At 41.8% G+C, this 24,929-nt stretch overlaps 2 protein-coding genes across 2 annotated transcripts in view; one reads left to right on the top strand and one right to left on the bottom strand.

The window, feature by feature from the left end:
- Window positions 1-24,929, bottom strand: part of sc5d (sterol-C5-desaturase) — a 61,628-nt gene that overhangs the window by 22,059 nt on the left and 14,640 nt on the right. The gene's annotated exons all lie outside the window — the stretch shown is intronic.
- The window catches only part of gkup (glucuronokinase with putative uridyl pyrophosphorylase), a 41,042-nt gene that overhangs the window by 5,295 nt on the left and 10,818 nt on the right, over window positions 1-24,929 (top strand). Inside the window, exons 3-15 of the mRNA XM_055660509.1 lie at window positions 899-943; window positions 1,658-1,811; window positions 1,895-1,966; window positions 3,630-3,718; window positions 4,076-4,232; window positions 4,503-4,580; window positions 8,518-8,609; window positions 13,236-13,341; window positions 15,162-15,241; window positions 16,366-16,434; window positions 17,725-17,785; window positions 18,951-18,967; window positions 24,787-24,844. Of these exons, the coding sequence (XP_055516484.1) occupies window positions 899-943; window positions 1,658-1,811; window positions 1,895-1,966; window positions 3,630-3,718; window positions 4,076-4,232; window positions 4,503-4,580; window positions 8,518-8,609; window positions 13,236-13,341; window positions 15,162-15,241; window positions 16,366-16,434; window positions 17,725-17,785; window positions 18,951-18,967; window positions 24,787-24,844 (1,078 nt within the window). The remainder of the gene's footprint in view (window positions 1-898; window positions 944-1,657; window positions 1,812-1,894; window positions 1,967-3,629; window positions 3,719-4,075; window positions 4,233-4,502; window positions 4,581-8,517; window positions 8,610-13,235; window positions 13,342-15,161; window positions 15,242-16,365; window positions 16,435-17,724; window positions 17,786-18,950; window positions 18,968-24,786; window positions 24,845-24,929) is intronic.

Here is a 24,929-nt window from a genome sequence, read left to right as displayed (position 1 = left end):
TACTATATTTTTGTAATCATAATCATACTTTATTAGCCAATTATGTTTTGTAACATACGAGGAATTTGATTTGCCATACAGTCATATCAATAAAAAGCAACAGAACACACAAAATACATTTTAACATAAACATCCACCACAGTGCCTCCTCCACATTCTTCACTGTGATGGAAGGCGAAAATAAGTTCAACCTCTTCCCTTCTTTGTCTACCGTGGTCGTGGCCCTCGAGCCTTCTGTTGACGAGACGATCTTGGCTCCCGTAGCCAGCGGTGTTTGGGCCCTCACGTTGGGATGATTAAGCTCCTACATCGGTGGAATCTCAGCCCCCCCCCGTGCCGGGTGATCTAACCCCGGGTCGGGGATAGTTAAAACCTTCTACGTCATTCGGAGCTCCCAACATCGGTCTCTACCCGAGAGTGCGAGCTCCTCGATGGTGAAATCCGCAGACCGCAGTTGGAGCGTTGATCCCAGGCAAGGGGTTGGCGCCGATGGTAAGTCCACGATCCCGCGGTGGGGCTTGAAGTCAGTCCGAGGAGGCCTCCAGCTCTATGATGTTAGGCCGCAGAGCGACCGGAGATACAATCCGGAAAACAATCGCATCTCCGGCAAGGCAAGAGATTGGAAAAACAGGTTTCCCACGACCCCACCGCCCACATAAAATAAATCATCAACACATACTTTTAAAACACACTCAAAATAACAAAAAAAAGATGAAAAGGCTGCCATCACTGACGGATCTTTGTATGTAAAAGCAAGATGCAATGTTTCCCACTCTGTAAAAACCATGTCAAACATTTTGATGTTCAAGGTTGAAACATTTTAAAGCAAATTATTTATTTCTGTCTGAAATTGGTTTTACTTTGAATAAAGAATACATTTTGACTGTTCTGTTTGTAGGCGTCACCTCTTCAATGAAGTCTACCTTATCACAAACGCCGACAAGTGAGTGCATCCGTTTTCTCCTTTAGCATAAATCAAGCAAATGAAAGTGAAATATTGTTGATAGTGTAAATGTTGTTAGACAGAAGGGTAAATGGGTTTGGCTAAGAGCAGAATCAGTCAAAAGGGGGGTTAGAAATGGAAAATGCTTTCTCTTGTCCCCTCTCACCATGAACACCAGCTTAAGAGCATGTACCACCATATTTAGGAACAGCTTCTTCCCCTTGTGTTCAGAGTCTTGAACAGATCTCTCATAAGCTAAAGATTAATTTCTAATATTCCAATCTATTTTGTTGCAGCCATAGCAATTTTTTAATCTGCACTTTCACTCTAGCTGTAACACTATATTCTGCAGGATGTACAGAATCTCCTCTTCTACACGACCTGTTACACTCATGTACGGTATAATTTGTCCAAATAATATGCAAAACAAAGTTTCCCACTATATCTTGGTACACATAACAATAATAAACCAATATCAACAGCAAACCAATACCAAGACAAATATGTGTAGAATAATAGACACATAGGTGAGTTACAAACTAAACTCTAATTAAGGCAGTGGATGTATTTAATATGGTATAACCGGAATCACATAGGTTTTAAGCAGGTTAACTAGGATGGAAGACTTAATCTTCTGCAATGTCACATGTGTAATGCAGCTGAAATATGTACCTTCAACAACTTTGGCATTAATTGTGGTCTTTTCACCTTCAGGTACAAATACTATGAACGATGGGCAACTGCCAATGACTTCCCAGCAGAAAACATTATTAACGATGGTTCGACCACCAGTGATACACAGATAGGTGCTGTAGCTGACTTAGAGCTGGTGGCCAGGAGCAAGAGGTTCAGTGACGACGTCATGGTGGTATGTCTTGTCTAGTTGATATGTAGTTGAGGATGTGCATGCATCCTTGTAACACTGTCTCATTGTGAACTATCTATTTCCAGATTGCTGGGGATATGCTGTGTGAAGATCTGAACTTTGATATTGCTGAAGTCCTCAAGTTCTTCAAATTTAAGGTCAGGTGGGAGCTCCAGTTCCCTTTTTTTAAACCTTGTTTAATTGATCCATAAAATCCTATTGGCATAACTACAAGAATCATAGGGATCTATGGAAATTTAGTAAGGTATCTGCAAGCTCCATAATTACAGAGAAAACAATCGAAGTTTGTCCATCCTCTCCATTTAGCTAATGCCTTGCAATCCAGGCGTCATTCTGGTAAACCTCTCTGTACCCTTTCCAAAGCCTCCACATTGTCTAAACCAGAACGGCACACCATGAATGCCTAAACCTAAACCTATCCAGTGAGCTACTTTCTCATAAAGTCAGATGCCAACCATTCTTACACTAATACTACATTAACCCTCCTCACATAACAATTTCCCCCAAGATTCCATTATTTATTTGTACACGGCATGCAATTCAGGGAATAAAACTGGAATACTCAGTGAAAACCCATGAAGTCCAAGACAGAATGCACAAACTCCAGACAGCACAGGAGGGAAGAAATAAACCTCAGTCACGAGCTGGGAGGCCACAGCTGTGGTACCCCTTAGTTCTGTATATTTGCCGCTGAGTTTCTTCAGCGTTATTGGTGCGAACAGTCTGTTCGAATTGGCAGAAATACTTCACCATCAGTAGCAATTAGTACAGGAGCACCTCAAGGCTGCGTGCTCAGCCCCCTGCTCTACTCAGTCTATAATCATGACTGTGTAACCGGACATAGTGCGAACTACATCTTCAAGTTCACTGTCGACACCACTGATGTGGGACAAATTACAGATGGTGATGAGTGAGAGTATAGAAGTGAGATCGACCAACTTATAAATGGTGCCAACACAACAACCAGGCTCTCAATATCTGTAAAACCAAAGGACTGATTGTGGACTTTGGAAGAGGTAGGTTGAGGACCCACAATCCTGTTTATATCAATGGGACGATCGTGGAGAGAGTCAAAAACTTCAAATTCCTGGCCGTGCATATTTCCGACGATCTTTCCTGGACCTAGCACACTGATGCAATTATAAAGAAAGTACATCAGCGCCTCTACCTCCTGAGAAGATTACGGAAATTCGGTATGTTAAAGAGGATTCTCTTGAACTTCTACAGGTGCACAGTAGCGAGCATTCTGACTGGTTGCATCATGGCCTGGTGAGGCAACTTGAACGTCCAGGAGCGGAAAAGACTTCAAAAAGTTGTAAACACTGCCCAGTCCATCACCGGCTCTGACCTCCCCACCATCGAAGGGATTTATTGGAGTCGCTGTCTCAAAAAGTCAGCTAACATCATCAGTGACCCACACCACCCTGGCCACACACTCATTTCACCACTGCCATCAGGAAGAAGGTACATTAGCCTGAGAACTGTAACGTCCAGGTTCAGTAACAGCTTCTTCCCTACAGCCATCAGGCTATTAAACACTACAACCTCATAAGCTCTGAACTGCAATAGACATTATTATTATTGCACTGTTATTGTTTGTTTTTTGAGTATGTGTGTGTGTGTGTATATATATATATATATATATATATATATACGAGTATGTGTGTAGAATTTTTTTCTCTCGCGTTTATCATATTATTCATTATGAATACATATTGTGTTCTGCTGCAGCAGGTAAGCATTTCATTGTTCTATCTGGGATCTGCCTTTTATGATGACTATGCTTCTGTTGTTTGACAGATGGGTGAGCTGGCGATTTACTATGAGATGGAAGAAGGAGAGAAGACTGAATCTCGGGGAATAGTTGAGGTGTGTCCCCATACACACAGGTAGGTTCCTGATTGGAAAGACCGAGTGTTTGTTGTATTTATTTTCTACATGGGGATTGAATCATATCATCATGGAAGAGTTCATAATCATGGATTCCAAAGTCATGCCTTTGCTTGTGCTTTGGAAGACAAAGAAGGAAAATTGGTTCAGGTAATGGCTTAAAGCATTTGTTGTCTTCCAAAATATTTATCCAGTTAAGGGGTCAATGTGCCGAAGTGGAACTGAGGTGAAAAATTTTGTTGGGAAGCAGAAAAGGCCCATGGGACGGTGGTTAATTCCTCCTTCTGCTTATGTACAGACCTGCCAGCCCAGGGAGTCCTCCCTTACTAAAAATACTTATGATTCTGTGCTTTCAGAATCTCTAAGTTTTATGAGAAACCCTGTGCAGGTGCCACAGACTCGAGGCTTGCGAGTGTTGTATTTTACTGTTTCCAGAGAAAGACGCTATCAACTCTTGGGAAGTATTTGAGCCAGTATCCACAGGTGAACGATCGAGGTCTTGGGAAGTACATGGTGAGAAAATCTTCCTACTTTTAAACTTTAAGTTTGTCAGTGCAAGAAGGATTGTGCATGCAACAAGGGAATAGTTTTATTAAAACTCAGTATTTTAAGTGTCGGATGTGGATGACACAAAACTCTTTGTGGAGAGGACAGAAACCAAATAATGCTCTGATGTTAGCTATGTTGGGAAATCAGTCCATTGAACCTCTGCAAGCATTTATCGAAGTACCAAACTGTTTTCTTATTATTTGATGATTGAACCCATTTTTATTTCTACTTCAGGAATGGCTCATCAATGAGGCCAACATCCCAGTGTTTGGAATGAAGTTGCCTACTGGATTCCAGCTCATTGGCCAAGTGGTAAGACTGGATATCAACATCTATTTGGCAGTTAAAATTGCAATTAAAATGTAGACTGCTGCCACTTATAGTTACATGGTACAATGTAGTTAATCCTACAGTTTCCCCATGGCATTGCCTGTGGAAATAGACTCTTTAGGAATATAGAATTAAATTGAAGAAAATTAATGGCAATTCAGCCTGGTCAATAACCAAACATGCCATATTCCAGTGTCCATTACTTCAAAGGCAGAATGTAATGTGCTGATGCCATGTTTAGTTGACGTGCAGCTAGACAGTCTGATTGTAATGAATGATACAAAAGAGAAGGGAAGGGAATTTAGGACTGAATAATCCTATACATTAGTAATCCCTGCATTTGAAAAATCTTTTTTTATTCATCTAATCTCCTTTTCATCTCTGTAATCACCTTGAGCTCAACATCCAAATGAAAACTCTACCTTTGAATTCCTTTGCCTTAAATTGCCAGTTGTGCTTTCAACAGCCTAGATACCTACATGTTGGAGTTTGCTCCCTGAAGCTCTCTGCCATTATTTGCTGGTTTGAACGTTTTTCTTGAAAGCTTCAGGGCGGCGCAGTGGTAGAGCTGCTGCCTCACAGTGCATAGACCCGAGTTCAATCCTGACCTTGGCCGCTGTCTGTGTGGAGTTTGCACATTCTCTCTGTGACCATCTGGGTTTCCTCTGGGTGCTCTGGTTTTCTCCCACACCCCAAAAATACGTAATGGTTTGTAGGTTAATTGGCTTCGGTAACTTGCACCTAGTGTGTAGGGAATAGATACGAACTGGAGATGGATGTTGGTGAGGATTCAATCTGTTTCAATCAATTCTTGGCTCCTTGAAATAGCTTTTAGCCAGCTGACCTAATATCCACGTAGCTAGATGTTAAATGTTGTCAGATGTTAGATGTCAGTTGTCTAGATGTTAGATGTTAAATAAGCTATATTTAAGAGGGAGTTAGATGTGGCCCTTGTGGCTAAAGGGATCAGGGGGTATGGAGAGAAGGCAGGGATGGGATACTGAGTTGGATAATCAGCCATGATCATATCGAATGGTGGTGCAGGCTCGAAGGGCCGAATGGCCTACTCCTGCACCTATTTTCTATGTCTTACAATTTTTTCTTATCCAGTACACATCAGTATATTATGCTAAACTGTTGCTGCCCTAGATTTATGACAATTCTTGGTGTGCAAGTCTGAGGCAGAGATTTGAAATAGTTGCCTTTTGTTACCAAGTTCTTTCGAAACAACAACAAAATGTTCTGCAGTCAGAGACATGCTCATCCAAGTGTTGATTGTAAGCACATTGAACCCTGCGCATGTTTAGCATATTCCAATGTAAGGTTCTAAATATGTCTTGCTCCCCGATTTTCTTGAGAGCGAGATTCCTTAAAGTTTGCTAAATTCACCTCCATAGGAGACCTGTTGGTTTTCCCTGATGTGGAGGAGGAAGACACAATGTAGGGGAGTGGCAGCTAGAATTCTCAATCATTCATCCAGAGACATGTTTAAATATTTCTTTAAAGTTTATATATATTTATTTGGGATCTAGCTTTCACAGAGGCCAGCATTTATTAGCACCTCTAATTTATCTTGAGGAGATTGTGAGCCATCTTCTTGAACCATTGCAGTCCTTCCAGTGAAAGTACTCCTATGATTACTTTTGGGGAGGGTGTTTCAGGATTTAGATGATGATTGAGTGGTGATATATGTCCAAGTCAGGATGGTGTGTCTTAGCTGTGAACATATGCATGGTACTTCTGTTCCACAAAGCCATTCTCCGTTAAGGTTGCATGTTTGGGACATGATGTTTGAGTGTCCCAGATGAATAAACCTACTGTAGTTTGTAGATAGTGAAGAATATATCCATCGTGCCATAATGGTGCAAGGAATGTACGTTTGGGTCGGTGGTTGGAGTGTAAGTCAAGAAGGTTACTTTGTAATCAAATTGACTAAACATTAGTTTCTGCGACTGAGCTATGTTCACATTTATTTTCCATATGACAGTGGTGTAGCAGGTAGAGCTGCTGCTCCATAACTGCGGCAAATCACATTCAATCCTATCTGAGTGGAGTTTGCACATTCTCCATCTAATTGCATGCGTTTCCCATAGAAGCTTAGTGTATTTCTTCCCATATCCCAAATAATTGCTGGTAGGTTAAAAGGCCTGTCCCACTGTACGAGGTAATTCAAGAGCTCTCCCGAGTTTAAAAAAGATCAAACTTGTGGTAAGTACGTAGCGGCTATGTCGGAGCTCGTGGATGTCTCGTAGCGGCTCGTAACGCTAACGGCAGGTACTCGGGGAAACGTGGTAACTCGTGAAGTTTTTTCAGCAATGTGAAAAATGTCCACGAGAGCCTCGAGTGCCAATGAACGGCATTTACCGTAATTCGCCGAGTTCGAATCAGGGGAAACTCGGGAGAATTCTTGAATTACCTCGTACAGTGGGACAGGCCCTTAACTGATTCCTGTAAATTTCCTCTTGTGCAAGTGGTTGGTAGGAGTAGGAGAATCAAGCAGGAGTTGAAGGAGCCAGTTGGTGAGCATGTGAAAGAGAATGTGCCACAGGAAAGTAATGTCAAGGAGCTTCAAGTCCCTTGGCATTAATATTACCAATAATCTGTCGTGAACCAACCACATTGATCTACAGCCATGAACACACACCAATTCCTCTACTTCCTGAAGAAACAAGAGAAATTTAGATTCAAAGTTCTGCAGGTGCACCATAGAAACCGTATTGTCAGGTTGCATCACAGCTTGGTTTGGGTAACTCAACATTGTGTGCAACACCAGACTCTGGAACAACTTCTTCCTCTCTGTTATCAGGCTCTGAATGGTCCTTCCATAAGCCAGGGTACTGTCCGAATCACCTGAGGACTAGGACTTTATCTGGAACTGATATGCCATATTGCTGACTACTATATTCTGTGTATCTTCCCCTTTTCTCTAACTATTATAATGATTTTAAACTGATTAAACTATTTATGTATGGTATATTTCCTGTTTAGATAGAATGCGAAATAAAGCTTTTCACTGTACCTTGGTACTTGTGACATTAATAAACAATGGAGAAATGGCATTGATGGAATTGCTCTGAGGGGCATCATGGGGTGAATGAAATCATACATTGTGGGAAAAGTTGAGAAATAACTCTGTGAAGTAAACATTATCACACTAACTGGCTCTGTCCATCTAATCTGTTACACCACATGCTAGAAATTTGAAACATGTTGGAAATGCCCAGCAGGTCAGACAGAGCCAACAGAGAAAGAAATAGAACAAACGTGTCAGGTCAATTACTTTCCATCAAAGTAACTACTGAAGGGAAGCATTAACTCTGTTGGCTCTCCACAGATGGTGCTAGCGCTGCTGCACATGTCCAACATTGGATAGAAACATAACAAATATGTGGGGGTGTAGGCCATTCGGCCCTTCGAGCCAGCATCGCCATTCAATGTGATCATGGCTGATCATCCAAAATCAGTACCCTGTTACTGCTTTCTCCCCATATCCCTTGATTGCGTTAGCTCTAAGAGCTATGTCTAACTCTCCCATGAATACATCCAGTAAATTGGCCTCAACTGCCTTCTGTGGCAGAGAATTCCACAGATTCACAACTCTGGATTAATTGTGTTTAAATGTGTACTTCCTCTATACTTAGTTTAGTGTGGTTCAGAGACACAGCATAGAAAAGACCCTTTGGCCAACCAAGTCCACACCGACCATCGATCACTCATTCACACTTGTTCTATGTTATCCCAGTTTTTTCTGCCATTGTGCCACCCTATCCTATGATTATCCAGCTTCAACTTAAATCAAAATTATCCCATGGAAGTGAAAATGGGGGAATCTTTGCTGTCATGCAGTACACGGTGGTTTTACTTATTATTTAGCATTCTGTTGCATTTGCTTTTGTTGCTAACAGCTTGTTTGTTTCAGGGTCTTTCTGAATATAAGAAGTGGTTGGCACTTTACTCCTCCAAACAACATGGCGTGGCTGTCAAACAAATGACCTGCCGTTCCTATGCAAGGTACCATGCATTTTGTGTTGCTCACACAACTCTGTTGCATTTAAGTTTTAATGCAGATGCAATGAAGCCTGAAATGTTGCAATTAGTTTGTTAATCTAGTGTGATATGTCCAAATGTTTACACAAGGAACTGCAGGTGCTGGTTTACAAAAAGAGTGCTGGGGTGATTCAGTGGATCAGTATCTCTGGAGAACATGGATAGGCGATGTTCTGATCATGAAGCTTCTTCAGACTGATTGTAGTAGGGAGGGGAAGAAAGGTGAAGACCAACGTGCCAAAAGCCTTTTTGACCACCCGATCTACTTGTGATGCCACTTTCAACGAATGATGTACGTGCTCTCCTAAATCCCTCCGCTCCACAACACTCCTCAGAGCCCTCCCATTCACTGTGTAGGTTCTGTCTTCCCAAAATGTAACACCTCAGATTTCTCTGTATTAAATTCCATCAACCATTCTTCAGCCCATCTGCCCAACCGATCAAGATCCTGCGGTAATTTTTGACAATCATCTTCATAATCAACAATACCACACACTTTTGTATCATCTGTAAATTTGCTAATCATGACATGTTTTTCTCAAGTATAGTTGAGTATAGGAGCAAAGAGGTCCTTCTGCAGTTGTACAGGGCCCTAGTGAGACCACACCTGGAGTATTGTGTGCAGTTTTGGTTTCCAAATTTGAGGAAGGACATACTATTGAGGGAGTGCAGCGTAGGTTTACAAGGTTAATTGCCGGGATGGCGGGACTGTCATATGTTGAGAGAATGGAGCAGCTGGGCTTGTACACTCTGGAATTTAGAAGGATGAGAGGGATTCTTATTGAAACATATAAGATTATTAAGGGTTTAGACAAGCTAGAGTCAGGAAACATGTTCCCGATGTTGGGGGAGTCCAGAACCAGGGGCCACAGTTTAAGAATAAGGAGTAAGCCATTTAGAACGGAGATGGGGAAACACTTTATCACACAGAGAGTTGTGAGTCTGGGGAATTCTCTGCCTCGGAGGGTGGTGGAGGCCCATCCTCTGGATACTTTCAAGAGAAAGCTAGATAGGGCTCTTAAAGATAGCAGAGTCAGGGAATATGGGGAGAAGGCAGGAACGGGGTACTGATTGTGGATGATCAGCAATGATCACATTGAATGGTGGTGCTTGCTCGAAGGGCCGAATAGCCTACTCCTGCACCTATTGTCTATTGTACGCATGTCCAAATCAGCGATAGAGATGACAAACAGCAATGGGCCCAGCACTGAAACCCGTTGCACACCACTAGGTGTTACATCTCGTGCAGTTGCAGGGAGAAAATACCTGGGGATGTGGTGGTTTGGGTTGGACAGGATGTGAACCACATAGTTGAGGATCAAGCAGTTTCTGTGGAAAGGGGATGGGAAGGGAAGATGTGATTGGTGGTGGGATCACAGTGAAGGTGACGGAAATGTCAGAGACAATGGGTTGGAGTGAGGGCATGTAGGGTAAAAGGTAAAGACAACGGCAACTCTATCCTTGTTCCATCTAGGGGGAAATGGAGCTAAAGCAGAACTAAGGGACGAGGAGATGTGGATGATAGATCCAGAGGAGGGGGGGGGGCATATTTACTAAAGAAAGAGGATATTTCCGATGTCCTAGAATGGAAAGTCTAATGTTTTATTGCCTATCTGTGTGATTTGAGTGGATTAGCAGAATATCCATTTCCAAATATTTAACAAATGAGCCTTTTAGTATGAATTATCTTCCATCTCAAATCCACTTAAAATTTCCCATGGTTCAAAGGGTATGGCAGTGGTTGAGATGGAAATATGCATTTGGTGTGTGGATCCTGTGCACCTTCATTTTATTTTGCAAAACCTGTGACATCTGAAGAGTGGGCTTCTGCAGCAATCACACATAAATGACTTACCACCACTTGCTCCACAACAAGTGAGGCTTGCAATGGGATGCAATTGATGCAGGCAGAGGGTGGAGTGGAGGGGCCAGTTTGGGGATGTGGGAGAAGTTGGTTACAATGAGCGAAAGGGTTTGGAAATTGGAAATGTGGTTGAGCTGTGGTTACATGGCCAGGGTCTTGAAGGACATTAGTAGTGAAGGGTGGGTGTTTGAATGGTAAGAAATAGAAATGATAAAAAATTTAAAGGGACCTCTTGTTAGTAGGATCCATGTGCTGGCAACACAGCCACAGAACTTGATCAGGCTGGTCATTTATTATGAGGAAGCACACCTTGCCTGTCTTTTGAAGGTGTGTTTCTCCATGGACTCTACCATTCACAGCTGCACATAGACACATAGAAAATAGATGCAGGAGGATGCCATTCGGTCCTTCGAGCCAGCATCGCCATTCATTGTGATAATGGCCGATCGTCCCAAATCAATGTTGAACAACGTTTCATATGATAATCCTATGCACAGAGGATCTAGAACCAAATCCACATCTGATCGCAATTTGATTGTTAGTGGAGTCCGGTTTCTGATTATATGGTGTTATGTTAAAAAAAAGTGCTACATTAAAGAACGTATATCTTCATTCTTTATTTTTCATTCTAATTATATTGAAGCATAGGCAAAGAGGTGTTTCATCATAATGCTCTGACCGTCGTGGTGTGAGACATGCTTGGTGCAGCAGTTTTATGTGTTCATGAAGCATAGCAACAAACAAGGTGTTGGAGAGGGTAGACACAAAATGCTGGAGTAACTCAGCGGGGCAGGCAGCATCTCTAGAGAGAAGGAACGGGTAACATTTCGAGTCGAGATCCTTCTTCAGACTCTTCGAAGGGTCTCAACCCAAAACGTCACCCGTTCCTTCTCTCCAGAGATGCTGCCTGTCCCACTGAGTTACTCCAACATTTTGTGTCTACCTTCAATTTAAACCAGCATCTGCAGTTCTTTCCTACACAAGGTGTTGTAGTGTTCTGGCACAAGGCTATCTCCTTGCCTGACACCAGAGGGTGCTACATTACTGTTCCGAGTCTGAAGAAGAGTCTCGACCCAAAACCTCACCTCTCCTTCTCTCCCGAGATGCAGCCTGTCACACTGAGTTACTCCAGCATTTTGTGTTTATATTTGGTTTAAACCAGCATCTGTAGTTCCTTCCCACACTGTTCCATTCAAAGATAGCTAGAAAAGACATAAAGAGCTGGAACAGCGGATCAGACAGATCTCTTGAGATAAGTCAAGTCAAGTCAAGTTTATTTGTCACATACACATACGAGATGTGCAGTGAAATGAAAGTGGCAATGCCCCTACCCTGCCTGATAGGCTGGAGATGAAAGACAAAACGTGGGGGACAGAGATAATAGATAGGTGTTGTTTTGGGTCGGGATCCTTCATCAGACTGATTGTGGTTTGGGGAGAAAGATGGAACAGGCGAGGGGCAGGAGAAAGCCTGGTTAGTGATAGGTAGATACAGGTAGGGTAGGGGCATTGATAGGCTAGAGATGAAAAGACAAAACGTGGGGGACAGAGATGAGAGGAGGGGAGGGAAAAAGAACAAAAAGGGGGGGGGGGGGGGAAAGAGAATGTGTCAGACAGTTACCTAAAATTGGAGACTTCAATATACATACTGTTAGGTTGTAGCTACCAATGCGGAATATGAGGCGCTGTTCCTTCAGTTGGCATGTGGCCTCACTGTGGCAATGGAGGAGGCCCCTGGCAGAAAGGTCAGTGTGGAAAGGGGAATGGACAGAAAAAGAAAATAGGAACTGTCTCTCTGTATGCCCACAGCTTGCCGACCTTCCGGAACAGGCTGGCTATTTCAGCAGAGCAGATGTCTGAGATTCACACAGCTGCTGAGGAATTGGATGATTCTTTTGAGCTTTTAATTTGGTAGCATAAACTGGCAGCTGACTAAGTTTACAATATGGACAAGGCATGTTATAATGAGATACAAGAGGCGGCTAATGGAATCTGGAGCAACAAACAATCCGTTAGAAGAACTCCATTGAGCAATACCTGTGAGTGGGAAGGAATGGCTGACATTTCGGGTCAACACCAAGCATTAGGACTGAGAGTTGAGAGAGAGATAGCCACGGTGAAGAGGAATGGGTCGACTGGGCTTATATTCACTGGAATTTAGATGAATGAGAGGGGAAAATAGATCAGTCATTTAAAGTTATTTTAAATGTACCACTCTTCTTGCAAAGTTTTCTTTTAAATTGACAATGAATAATTGATTCTGAAGGGGAGGCAGTCATGATGCAGGGTCCTGATCCGAAATTTCGACAAATGTTTTGCTTATTCAGATGCTGCTTGACCCACTGACTTCCTCCAGCAGTTTGTTTTTGGTTCAGATTATTACATTTGCAATCTCTAATATCTCCAAATAACATTACATCACTGAGGCTGATAAATGTAAAGGAAGATTACAGAGTAGAAGATACAAATGATATCATGACCATGCTGTTATCTGCATATGCCCTTTCAGTTGTTTTCCATTCAGCATTAATTTCTGATACATGTCTTTAGTTGTATGCATGTCTGTACCTCTCCACTCTAATCTTGTTTTGTATCTAAATGTTAACACAGAATTAAAACCACAAAATATCCACCGTTTACACAGAAGATGTCTCTTCGTGTTCCAGATCTGTCTGAAAATAATTGGCCTTGTAATGAATCATTGCACTGACATTGATTTGTCTTTAGGGCAGGGATTATGGGAAATCCATCAGACGGCTTTAATGGAAAGACTATTGCGATGACAATATCTAACTTCTGGGCTGATGTAACGATACATGAAAGCAAAAAAGTTGTAAGTGAAACTCATGCATGCTTGAGCAGAGAACTTGGTGTAGAATACATACAGCATTTACATACAGGTTTTATCAAATGCTTTAAGGGAAATAACTGTTTTAATTTGCTCAAGAGGGCTTATGTTGTCGATCTCCCCTTGGTGAGCCCTGTCAACTGTCCTCATTTTGGCGAACGACAACAAACAGAGACAGCAGCACCGCGGCTTGGCGCCAACCCGGAGCATGCGCCCTTTTTAGGGCGGGCACCTACGGATGTCGAACCAGATGGCATCACCCTGCTGCAGATTTCTGCTGCCTCAAACGCAAGAAGAAGAAGAAGAATTTGTTGAGAACTCGACATGCATGATAGTAGTAGAACAGGTTTTGTTTTCAAGGCAGCCAGCATAGACATTTCAGGATGAACCTCAACTCAGTTTGTGTTAACCGTATTTCTATCCTTCTGTTAGATTCTAAAATGTTTATGCGTTAAAATTGCTTCTGCCTTCCAATTATGGTGTGGTTAAGGGCCTGAAAAATGGTGCAAATGGTTCCCCTTTTTGCAGTTTGATTTGGGAAATGGAAATTTAAATTTACAATTCAAGGATGTAGTTATAATATATATCAAAATGCATTTTCTTGCAAAGCACGTTATTGCATATTGTGGGTGTGGAACGCTTTAGAGCTGATTTAACCGAGTTTTAATAGAAATTAGCTGGCAAAGAACGGGCAAAGAGAGAAATGCTGCTGTCTTGCTGAGTATTCCCCTGCATTTTCTACTTTTATTTCAGTATCCCCTTTACGAATGATATCCAGTGGGTTTCTGGTGGATTGCTGTGTTTTCCTAAGTTACCGCAGTAATCGCATTCCAGAATTATTCAACTGGCTGCAAGGCAGTTTGGAATGTCCTCAGCTGGCACACAAGATGATCAAGGCCCACCCTAAATTTCTATGTTGTGAGATGGTGTTTGGCAACATCAGACCTCTATCACAATGCGCTGCATCATCTGACCTTCGGGCCATTCTTGGTACTTGGCTCCTCTCCCATCAATCACATCCCTGCCTTTTGAGTAATAGACTATAGTGCATTCAGGCATGCACCGAAAACAAAAAAATAGATATGGAGGTAAAATACAATGCGGACGCAAATAGCGTGTTTTGTTTTTATGTATAAGGAGTGTTTTTAAGTTTAATCTGATTCCCGCCAGAAATTAATGACTTGATTATCTGCAAATTTCTGTAATTTGTAAAGTGAATATCACTTTTCTGCAATGTTATCCATTATGTCTGCAACTCAGCCTCACTTTGCAAATATGACCTTGCAATATACAGTGCCCTCCATAATGTTTGGGTCAAAGACCCATCATTTATTTATTTGCCTCTGTACTCCACAATTTGAGATTTGTAATAGAAAAAATTACATGTGGTTAAAGTGCACGTTGTCAGATTTTATGAAAGGCCATTTTTATACATTTTGGTTTCATCATGTAGAAATTACAGCTGTGTTTATACATGCACATTTTTTCAGAACTGGATTGCGTGAGTCTGTAAATGTTTACTTGGTGGATTAAAAGAGGGCGAGGTTCAGTTATTACTGCTTCTACAATCGGGTCACCTTCCTGAAAGGAAATAAAGGAACTAACAGGAAGAAATGTATTTGTTAGGAACCAGCAGATTGACTGTGCCCATACAAAACCATAGTGGCATTAAATTACATCACTCATTAGGAACAGAAGGTTGAGTAAATGATATTTGTGCAGTCTTTTGAGGGCAAAACAAATTGAGCATTTGAAACAAAACGTGCTCCCCTCACTTGTGATTCTTTTTCTGTTTCTGAATTCAGGTACTGGTACCCCATCCTCTCAATGACCCGACAGTGTTTGGAAGCTTGCAGGATTTGCATGGGATCAGTCGAAAGGAAGGGTTTGTATCTCAAACATTCATTTCAATTTGAATCATTGTTTCACTTTTAGAAAGCAGCAGTTTGCAAAGTACCATTCCTTTCAGCATGAAGATGTATTCTTTTTGGTGGGGTTGGAGAATGGGAGAGACAATTGGAGGCTTTATTATCCACAAATTTGTGGAGATCTGCTGGTGGAGGAATTAGATTCTGAAAGGGAATTGAATTAAAGGGGGGAAATGCAGGATTTTTGGAGGGAAAGGAAACAGACTCAGGACATTTCATAGAGCTGACACAAAGACCTTGTTCTGTGCAGTTTGTTATTAGAGACTGATATATCACTGAGTACTAGTCTATCACTATGCACACTTAGAAATATGATGGGCAACTGTCTACAGCAAACATCCTTTTATTTAGTGAATCGCAATTCTGCAGTCAACAGATTTCCTGAGTGAAACTACAATAAAGTTTGCCAATAAAACTAGGATTATTTATCTAGCATAAGGTAGTCTTCTTCTTTCTTATTCTTCTTTTCTTCTTCTTTTCGTGTCTTTGAAGCTGGTTGGTTATATGACAGTTTCCCATTCTTTTACAGTCCTTTGCATTTTTATTGAACACTGCAAGATCCTTTGGGCTGCACTGGTTGGGTAGTAGGGGGCAGACAAGGCAATGTTGCATTGTATGGTCCTCTTCTCCACATTCACAGGTGGTTTGGCCAGTTTTATAGCCCCATCTGGCCATGGCAGCTTTTGATCGCCCTGTTCCTGTTCTCAGGCGGTTGAGCGTCTTCCACTGGACCCATGGTGCTTCTGAGCCCGGAGGGAGGGATACCCATGTCAGTAGGAGGGGGGTCGTCCTCAAGCCTTTTTGTCCATAGTTGGAGTCTGGTTTCTGTCAATCCCAGTCACACATGGATTGTGGCTTCTAGACAGTTAATGGGATAAATTACCCAATCATTTTCTTCTTGGTTGGGATGTGATGTTATAATACGAAGCCAAAAAACGACAGCATTCTTCAATGGAAATATGTGCATGATTCTTCTTTTGAGAACCCTAACCATAAAGCTTGGGGGTGTGGGGGTGGTGGAAGATACAATATCTGTGGGGGCAATAAAAAGGAAGTGCTTAACTAAAGTTTATTTTCACAGCTATTTGGGTGGTTTGAGGTTACTGCAAGCAACGTGTAAAAAGTTTTATCAGTACTGCTCTGAACAAGGGTAAGGAGAGCTTTATAATTTGTTTCATAGATCAAATAGATCATCAAGCGATGTATATTCTGATATTGAGGTTAACCAGAGACTCTGTTTGCCCTGCCAGTGTGTCATAAACATTCTGTCAACCACTGATTTGAAATAGAGTAGCTCCCCTGTGGCCTGGCCAATATTTACATGGATTTTGCAGTAGCCATATTAGTCCTCATGATTTTTACAGTACCCTTGCTTCAAAGGCATGTAACTAGCAATAAATCACTTTGTTCACAGTAAATCCCTGTATGATATTACCACCGGGTGGTGCTTCGATGGCAGCCTCACCAACAGTCTGTCTGTCCTTTTCGCCTCTTTTTATTGTTATTTTTAGTGTGTTTTAAAAGTTTGGGTTAATGTTCTCTGGTTTGTTTTATGTGGGGGAGGGGAAAACTTGTTTTCAATCTTTTACCTTGGCGGAGATGCAATTGTTTTCCGGATCGTATCTCCGGTCTCTCTGCGGCCTAACATCGTGGAGCAGGAGGCCTTGCTCGGGACTGACTTTGAGCCCCACTGAGGGGACGTTGACTTGCCATTCGGAGCCGATCCCTTGCCTGGGATCGACGCTTCAACCGCAGTCTGCGGATTTCACCATCGAGAGCTCGCTGTCTCGGGTTGAGGCCGTCGGGAAGCTCCAAAAGCCGTAAGACGTTTGACTAGCCCCGACCCAGGGTAGATCGCCCAGCGCGGGGGGAGCTGAGATTCCTCCTTGATGCAGGAGCTTGATTGCCCTGACGAGGAAGGCCAGCTGCCGGCACCGTGAGTAAGATCGTCCCATCAACGGAAAGATACAGGCCCCAACCGCTGGAGGACAAAGAAGGGAGAGAACAAAGGAGGAACAGGGTACTGATTGTGGATGATCAGCCATGATCACATTGAATGGCCTACTCCTGCATCTATTGTTTATTGTCTATTGAGAGATTGGACTTTTTTTCGCCTTCCATCACAGTGAGGAATGCAGAGGAGTCACTGTGGTGGATGTTCATGTTAAAATGTTTTTTGTATGTTCTGTTGCTTTTTATTAGTATGATGCCTGTATGGCAAATGAAGTTTCTCATAAGTTGCAAAACATACTAGGCAAATTAAAAATTATACTTGGCTAATTTAAAAAAATGATCATAATGTCCTGAGGCAGTGTAGGGTGCAAACCGTGCCTTCTTTACGTCTAATTGTGGTTTGTTGGAAGGAAAATGAAATTCTACCAGTTCATGTCTCAATTTGTTTTCCTTGCAGTTTAATTAATTTCATGTACATATTTTTCAGAATTGCTTTGGCCAAACGGAATTTCACTTTGAAATATGACACTAATATACCACGGCAAGTGGTAGGTACATCTATGAGGAAATTTGTAGATGCTGGCTTTTGTTTTAAAGTGGATAACATTTCAAGCAATTACTAAGAGCAGGAGGAGTTGAAACTGGTGCATTGTGTCAGGAGAATTACGTTTGTCAGTAAGTGCAGACGTGCAACTGAATGAAAAGATGTGCCAAAGGGCTCCAGACGGCATGAATTGTCTGTTTCTGTGCTTATAAAATCCTGCATACTAATAAGTAGCTTGGAATGGAACTGTTTCTGTTAGACTTCATTGTTCACTCAAGTTGCATTCCTTATCGATCCTTGACATTCTTCCCTACCTTAGCACAATTGGAATAGGATTTCCCTCTTCTTTATGCAGGGTAATTATAAGGTTTCCAACCCCTTTCTCATTATGACGCCATTTTATTTTCTATTTTGGGCTCTTTACAGAAGGAAGTATACTTAGCAACATTGGGGAGGTGAACTATCATTGAACTGCCAGACCAAGAGTACAGAGCAAGTGCTGCTGATCTCTTGGAAACCAGCTCATCTATCCTATGTCAGTTATGTCTTCAACCTCTACCACCTTCCATCTAGTTGGCATCAATTCCATTCACTATCTGGCTTGTTCTTAAGCAGTCAAAACCCTTGAACTTATACCTTCTCTGTCACAAATAACTGACACATTGCTAACTCTGATTTGCCCAATGTCAGTCCAGACAATGACTTTTAATATATTATGCTATTTGCTGCGCTCAATTTTTTGTTGTTACCTAATCCATCCCTATTGTTGCCTCCTCCCACTCTAAAATGCCTAACAACATTTTTCTCGTCTGCCTATTATACATTCAGGTTTTTACATATGATTGGCCATGTCTATAGCCTGGCTCCTGGGTTTGGAATTAACTACCAAAGTATTTTGCTGCTCTCTTCTCAAGATCCAATTCCGTGACATGCTTTCCATTACCCTTGCTAATATTTAGTATTTTGGCTCAGCATCTATTTATTTGATTATGTTTCTCTACATTGCTATTGAGAGTAATTCATTGTGCTTAGTAAGTGGAAGCTGTCTTGTCTATGAAGGAATTGGAGCGGTAAAGGTAATTGTAGACGATGGTTGTGGATTCTGGGAGGATTTTTTTAAGTGCAGTTTGGATGCATGTCATCTAATTTCTCTTATGTCTTTTCTACAGGGCCTTGCTGGAAGCAGGTCAGTGTTAATAAAATCCTTTGGATCATATATTCACTAAAATGAACATTCCTATCTATATTACTAAATCTCTGTTCTTGACCGCTTTTGGCCGTCTGTGCTGCGATTTCCGAAAGAACCCCGCCACCTACAGCCGTCATTTCTGGCCACTTCACTAAGATCCCCCCTCCGCCGCATGTGTGCCGAGGATTTTTTTTGACAGAGATATTATGGGGGATGGAATATCAAACCACCCTCGTCTCCTCTCCCCGCTCTTCTCTTCCCACCTCCCCTCTCCCTCTCCCCTCTCCTCTCCCCCCCTCTCTCTCTCTCTCTCTCTCTCTCTCCCCCACCCTCCTTCCCCTAAACCCCCTCCCCTCCACACCCCCTACCCTCTTCCCTCCACACTCCTCCCTGCTCCCCACCTCACCCTCCTCTCAGCACCCCCTCTTTCTCTCCTCCCTTCCTCCCCCACCTTTCCCCCTCACCCACCCCCCCCTCTCTCTCCTCCTCTCCACCCCCCTATCCCTCTTGCCCCTCTCTCGGTCTCTGTCTCTGCCCCTTCTCTCTCTGCCCTCACTCTCTACCCCTTCCCCCCCCCCCCCCTCTCTAGATGCGACTGCAAGTTGGGGGCTATGCGTCAGTAGATAGGGTGATTATGGGGTAAAAGGAGCAAATTAATAATATTAATATAATATCAAGGGGGTAATTAGCGTGAGTGCGGGGGGGGGGGGGGGATAGTTAGTGTGTGTGACGCTGCATGCCGCCTCCCCCCCCCCCCCCGCAACCGCACGTTGGGGGAACAGACCCAACGGGTCTGCACTTGGTCTAGTAGATCATAAAAATCCTTAAATGTGAATAGATTTCTCCTAGCATATTCGCAGATGGACTGTACTCATCAGATCCTCTCACTGCAATACTGCAGAAATGAAACTAAAGTACAATAGTAAATTTGTTATTATGGTATTAATGCACTGTATGCCATAAAATAATAAGATTAATGATCGCATAACCTACTTCACTTCTCTGCACTCATCATTCTCATTCCTTTTTTTTTTTTTTTTTTTTTTTATTTTTATTAGAAGTACGGTAAATTACAATCCTACACAACACATATATCTTAATACATTTTTTGTACCGCTTCATTTTTTTTGAAAAAAAATCATTCTCATTCCTATATTTAACATTTTTAGAATATCATTACAGATTCACAAAATGACACGGAATGTAGCACACAATAATAGAACTTTTTCCACAAAGCCATTCTCCTTTGTGTACTTATTGAGCTTCCATTAAAACACACATTGACAGCCTACCTCTATTGAGAAGGTGACAGAGCCTTTTGTTAAAATGAAGGCCACAGTGGACTGCAGGAAAGATTTACTGGTTAGTTAAAAATGTGCTTCGCTCTATCAATTACAGTTCATTTGATTTGTATAAAGGTCAACAAAGTGCTCATTCATTAGTGTTTCCCACGAAATGATAAGCCACGCATTCCACACTCTAATTCCTGAGGAAGTACATTGCTCTGAATTCTTTCCTGTATTGTTTTAATCATCTATTTATACTTTGTATTAGACTCCCTGTAAAATAGAAACTTTTCTCAGTTTCTAATCTGTTAAACATCCTCATAACCTAAAACAAATGTTTAATGCATCTGCTCAAAGATCCAAAGAAGAACCCTCGCTTGTTTATTTTTTCTTAAAGCATGAGACGGCATAGGAAAGGGAGAAAACTTGGCAAAATGGAGGGAATTAGCAAAGCTAATAACTTCAATTAAAAGTAGAAAATGCTGGAAGCACTCAGCAGGTCAAGCATCAAATGTTGATAGGAAGCAATGCTAACTTTTCAGATTGAAGACCCTTCATCAATTAATTTACTCATTTGAGGCAATTACAATTAGCAACTGGTCCAGTTGTTAAAAAAGCTAGATTTATTCCCTCACTGAAACTCAAATTTATATCTTTGTGCATTGAACATTTTGTCTGCATTTCTCACAGTGGGAGACTTTGAAAGGTTCAGACAGACCACATGCGACCAATTATATATAAAACTGTTTTAATATCCAAGACATGGAAAAATGATACAAAGTGCTGGAGTAACATGGATAAATGATCTTTCAGGTCGGGAGATTATTTCTCAAGAGATACATGTTTTGAAATAATGGTTTGTGATTTTACACTTCATATTGGCTGTCTCTAACATAAACTGCAGTCTATGCAGTAAGGGAAAATATACTAAAGAAGTCTTTTGTTGATCTTAATACAAATCAAATGAGCAGCAGCTGACTGTGGTGAGCCTTTATGGCTGAGGCAGTAAGGCATTGTAATGAGTTGAGTCAAACACATATCAAGATACAACATATTTATTAAATCTACTTACAGTATCAATCTGCTGGACATTCCTAGCAGCTACTCGTATTGCATGGCGTAGGCAAGCTCTTGTTAATAAAAAGCGCATTTTAGGCAGAGCAACTACTAACAAGCACTACTATTGGCTAGTCGGAAATTACCAATCTACAGCACCAATATCAATATACGTGACGATATTAAACCAATATCAGTTTTGTCTTTGATTCTCTGAATTTATAACATGGGCTTCTCTCGCTTCCATGTTAACTTTTGCTATTTGTGTTCCGGTCGTTCTGTTCATAAAATGGCTGCAAAGCTGGAGAAGTCATAAATGCATTCCCTGTTACACTGTCAGCATTAATCAAAATCAGGACAATTATAAGCTTGGATCTCAGAAATTCTCAGAAATTGACCACATTGGAGATTGTATGGAAACAATTATGCTGACAATTTGCTCTTGTTTATTCAGAAGAAACTTGTTTTATTTGGATCTTTACAATCGTAATCTGTCTCTCAATGCACTAATTGCAGCTGGCAGAAATATATATCTTAAATTATTTTTTCCATTTTCTCACCACACCCTTTCTAATCCTGGCTACCTCCTACATTGTGCATCATGTCTTTGCTCAAGTTTTTTCAATAGAGCCATAGAATCACACAGTGCTGAAGCCACAGTAGATGGGCAAGGTCCTCAATGAGTATTTCTCCTCTGTTTTTACTGCGGAGAAAAACATGAGGATCCAGGAACTTGGGCCAGCTGATGGAAGTTTCTTGAGGGAAGTCGGTATTGTGGTCGAGAAAGTGCTGAAAGTCCTGACGCCCTTCAAGGCATTGAGGTCAAGGCATTGAAGGCAAGCCAAGCCAAGTCACGAAGGTAGACAAATCACCTGGGCCTGATTAAATATATCCAAGGAGACATTGAAAAGCTAGAGAGGAAATTGCAGGTGCCTTGGCTGGAATTTATGAGTCATCATTAAATAGGGGTAGGGTGCTAGATGACTGGAGGATGGCAACTGCTGGGCTTCTATTTAAGAAGGGTCGCAGGGAAAAACCTGGTAACTACAGGCCAGTGAACCTAACATCTGTGGTCTGAAAGTATTTTGAGGGATAAGATATACATGCATTTAGATGGACAAGAGCCGATTAAGGGTAGTCAGCACAATTTTTGATGTGGGAGATCGTATCTCACAAATCTGTTTTTTGAAGATGTGACCAAAAAGGTTGATGAGGGCAGAGCTGTAGACATTGTATATATGAATTTCAGTAAAGGGCCTGTCCCACTTGCTGATTTTTTTTGGCGACTGCCGGTGTCATATCAGTGTCGCCAAAAGATTTTGAACATTTCAAAATCCAGCAACGACAAAAAAAATGTTGCGACACTTGAAAAAACACTGCGCGTCATACGTCATCACACCGCAAATTCTTTTGGTGACCTGATACGTCAGTCAATTATGCCGGCAGTCGCCAAAAAAATCACCAAGTGGGACAGGCCCTTAAGGCATTCAACGAGGTTCCGCATGGTAGGCTGCACTGGAAGGTTAGATCGCATGGGATCCCAGGAGAGATAGCTGACTGGATAGAAAATGGCTTCATGGATGGAAGCAGAGGGTGATAGTGGAAGGTTGCTTTATGGACTGGAGGCCTGTGTCTAGTGCTAGCGTCAGCATTCGATGCTGGGCCCATTGCTCTTTGGCATTGATGTCAATATTTTGGATGAGAACGTACAAGGCATGATTAGCAAATTTGCAGATGACACTAAAGTGGGGAGTATTGTACAGTTAAGGGAGTAGTCAAATATTGCAGCAGGATATTGATCGGTTGGGCAATGAATGGTTGATGCAATTTAATACAGAGAAAAGCAAGGTGTTGCATTTTGGGAAGTCCTACAAAGGCAGGACGTACACAGGACATGGAGGAAGCAGAGGGATCTAGGAGTGCAGGTATAGAGTTCCTTGAAAGTGGTGCCACAGGTAGATAGGGTGGTCAAAAGGTCTTTAGCACATTGCCCTTCACCAGTCAGAGTACTAAGTAGAAATTGGGAGATTATGTTACAGTTGTATAAGACATTGGTGATACCACATTTAGAGTAATGCATTCAGTTTTAGTCACCATGTTATAAGAAAGATGCTGGAAAGAGTGCAGGGAAGATTTATGAGGATGTTACCAGGACTCAAGGGCCTGAGCTTTCCGGAGACGTTGAGCAGTCTACGACTTTATTCCTTGGAACCCAGGTGGATGAGGAGTGATCTTCTGGAGGTGTAAAAAATCATGAGATCAGGTAAATGAACAGTCTTTTGCCCAGGGTAGGGGAATCTAGAACCAGACGACACAAGTTTAAAGTGAAGGGGAAAAGATTTAATAGGAACCTGAGGGGTAACTTTTTAAACAAAGGTGATGGATGTATGGAACGAGCTGTTGGAGGAGCTAGTTGAGGCAGGCACTATCTTAATGTTTAAGAGACATTTTGACAGGTATATGGATAGGATAGGTTGAGAGGGTTATAGGCCAACGCCGGAAGGTGGGTCTGGTGTCGATGGGGCATATTGGTCAAGTGGGCAAGTTGGACCAAAGGGCCTGTTTCCACGCTGTTTAATTCGATGAGTATAGAATCAGAACTTACGGCCCATCTCATCCATGCCAACCAAAATGTCCAAAATAAGCTGGTCCCATTTGCTTGCATTTGGCCCGTATCCTTCTAAACCTTTCCTATGCATGTATCTGTCCAAGTGACTTTTAAATGCTGTTATATTATCTGGCTCAACTATCTCCCCTAGCAGCTCATTCCATATACCCACCACTCTCCAAGTGAAAAAATTGCCCCTCGGGTTTCTATTAAATCTTGCCGCTCTCCTTAAATATATCCTCTTGTTTTTGATTCCCCTATCCTGGGTAAAAGGCTCTGCATTCACCCTATATAGTCCCCTCATGATTTCATATACCTCTATAAGATCATCCCTCAGCCACCTACTCTCCAAGGAATAAAGTCCTAGCCTGCCCAACCTCTCTCTATAGCTCAGTCCCCGAAGTCCTGGCAACATCATTGTAAATCTTCTCTGCACTCTTTCCAGCAATGTTTTTTCAAAAAATGTATTTTATGACTTGCAATTTATATCTAATCTAAAATTTCCCATGTGCTTTTCGTGTTCATCTGAGAGATATTGGCATCGCTGGCATGCCAATATTTATTGGCCCTTCCTAATCCCTGAAAAAGGTGTTGGTGACAATCAAGCGGTAAAAGATGCATCCACAATGTGGTTGCAAAGGAAGTTGCAAGATTTAGAAATTACTTCAATAAAGGAATGGTGACATACTGTATTTCTGTGTCAGGGCAGTGTAGATCTTTGGGTGAGGTGGGATTTATAAGTGATACCATTCCTAGTGACCACCTTTTTTTAATCCTTCTGGGTGCTTGAACATTAACATATTTTTAGATGTGATATTCTGAATTTCATGTATTCGTTTTTTCAAAGTTTTTTTTAATTTTTACAGTGCCATTGTTTCAGCCACACTTAAGTGCTTGATGAAGTTCTATGATTTAATTGATGATGTGAGTTGTATGCTGGCTTATTTAATTTGTTTCAATAGTGTTAGAGAAGATGAATGGAACGACTGTTAGATTAAGAAAGAACTGC

This window comes from Leucoraja erinacea, chromosome 32 (genome assembly GCF_028641065.1).
Source record: "Leucoraja erinacea ecotype New England chromosome 32, Leri_hhj_1, whole genome shotgun sequence".
NCBI lineage: Eukaryota > Metazoa > Chordata > Chondrichthyes > Rajiformes > Rajidae > Leucoraja > Leucoraja erinaceus.
This window is presented reverse-complemented; position numbering and strand designations above follow the sequence as displayed.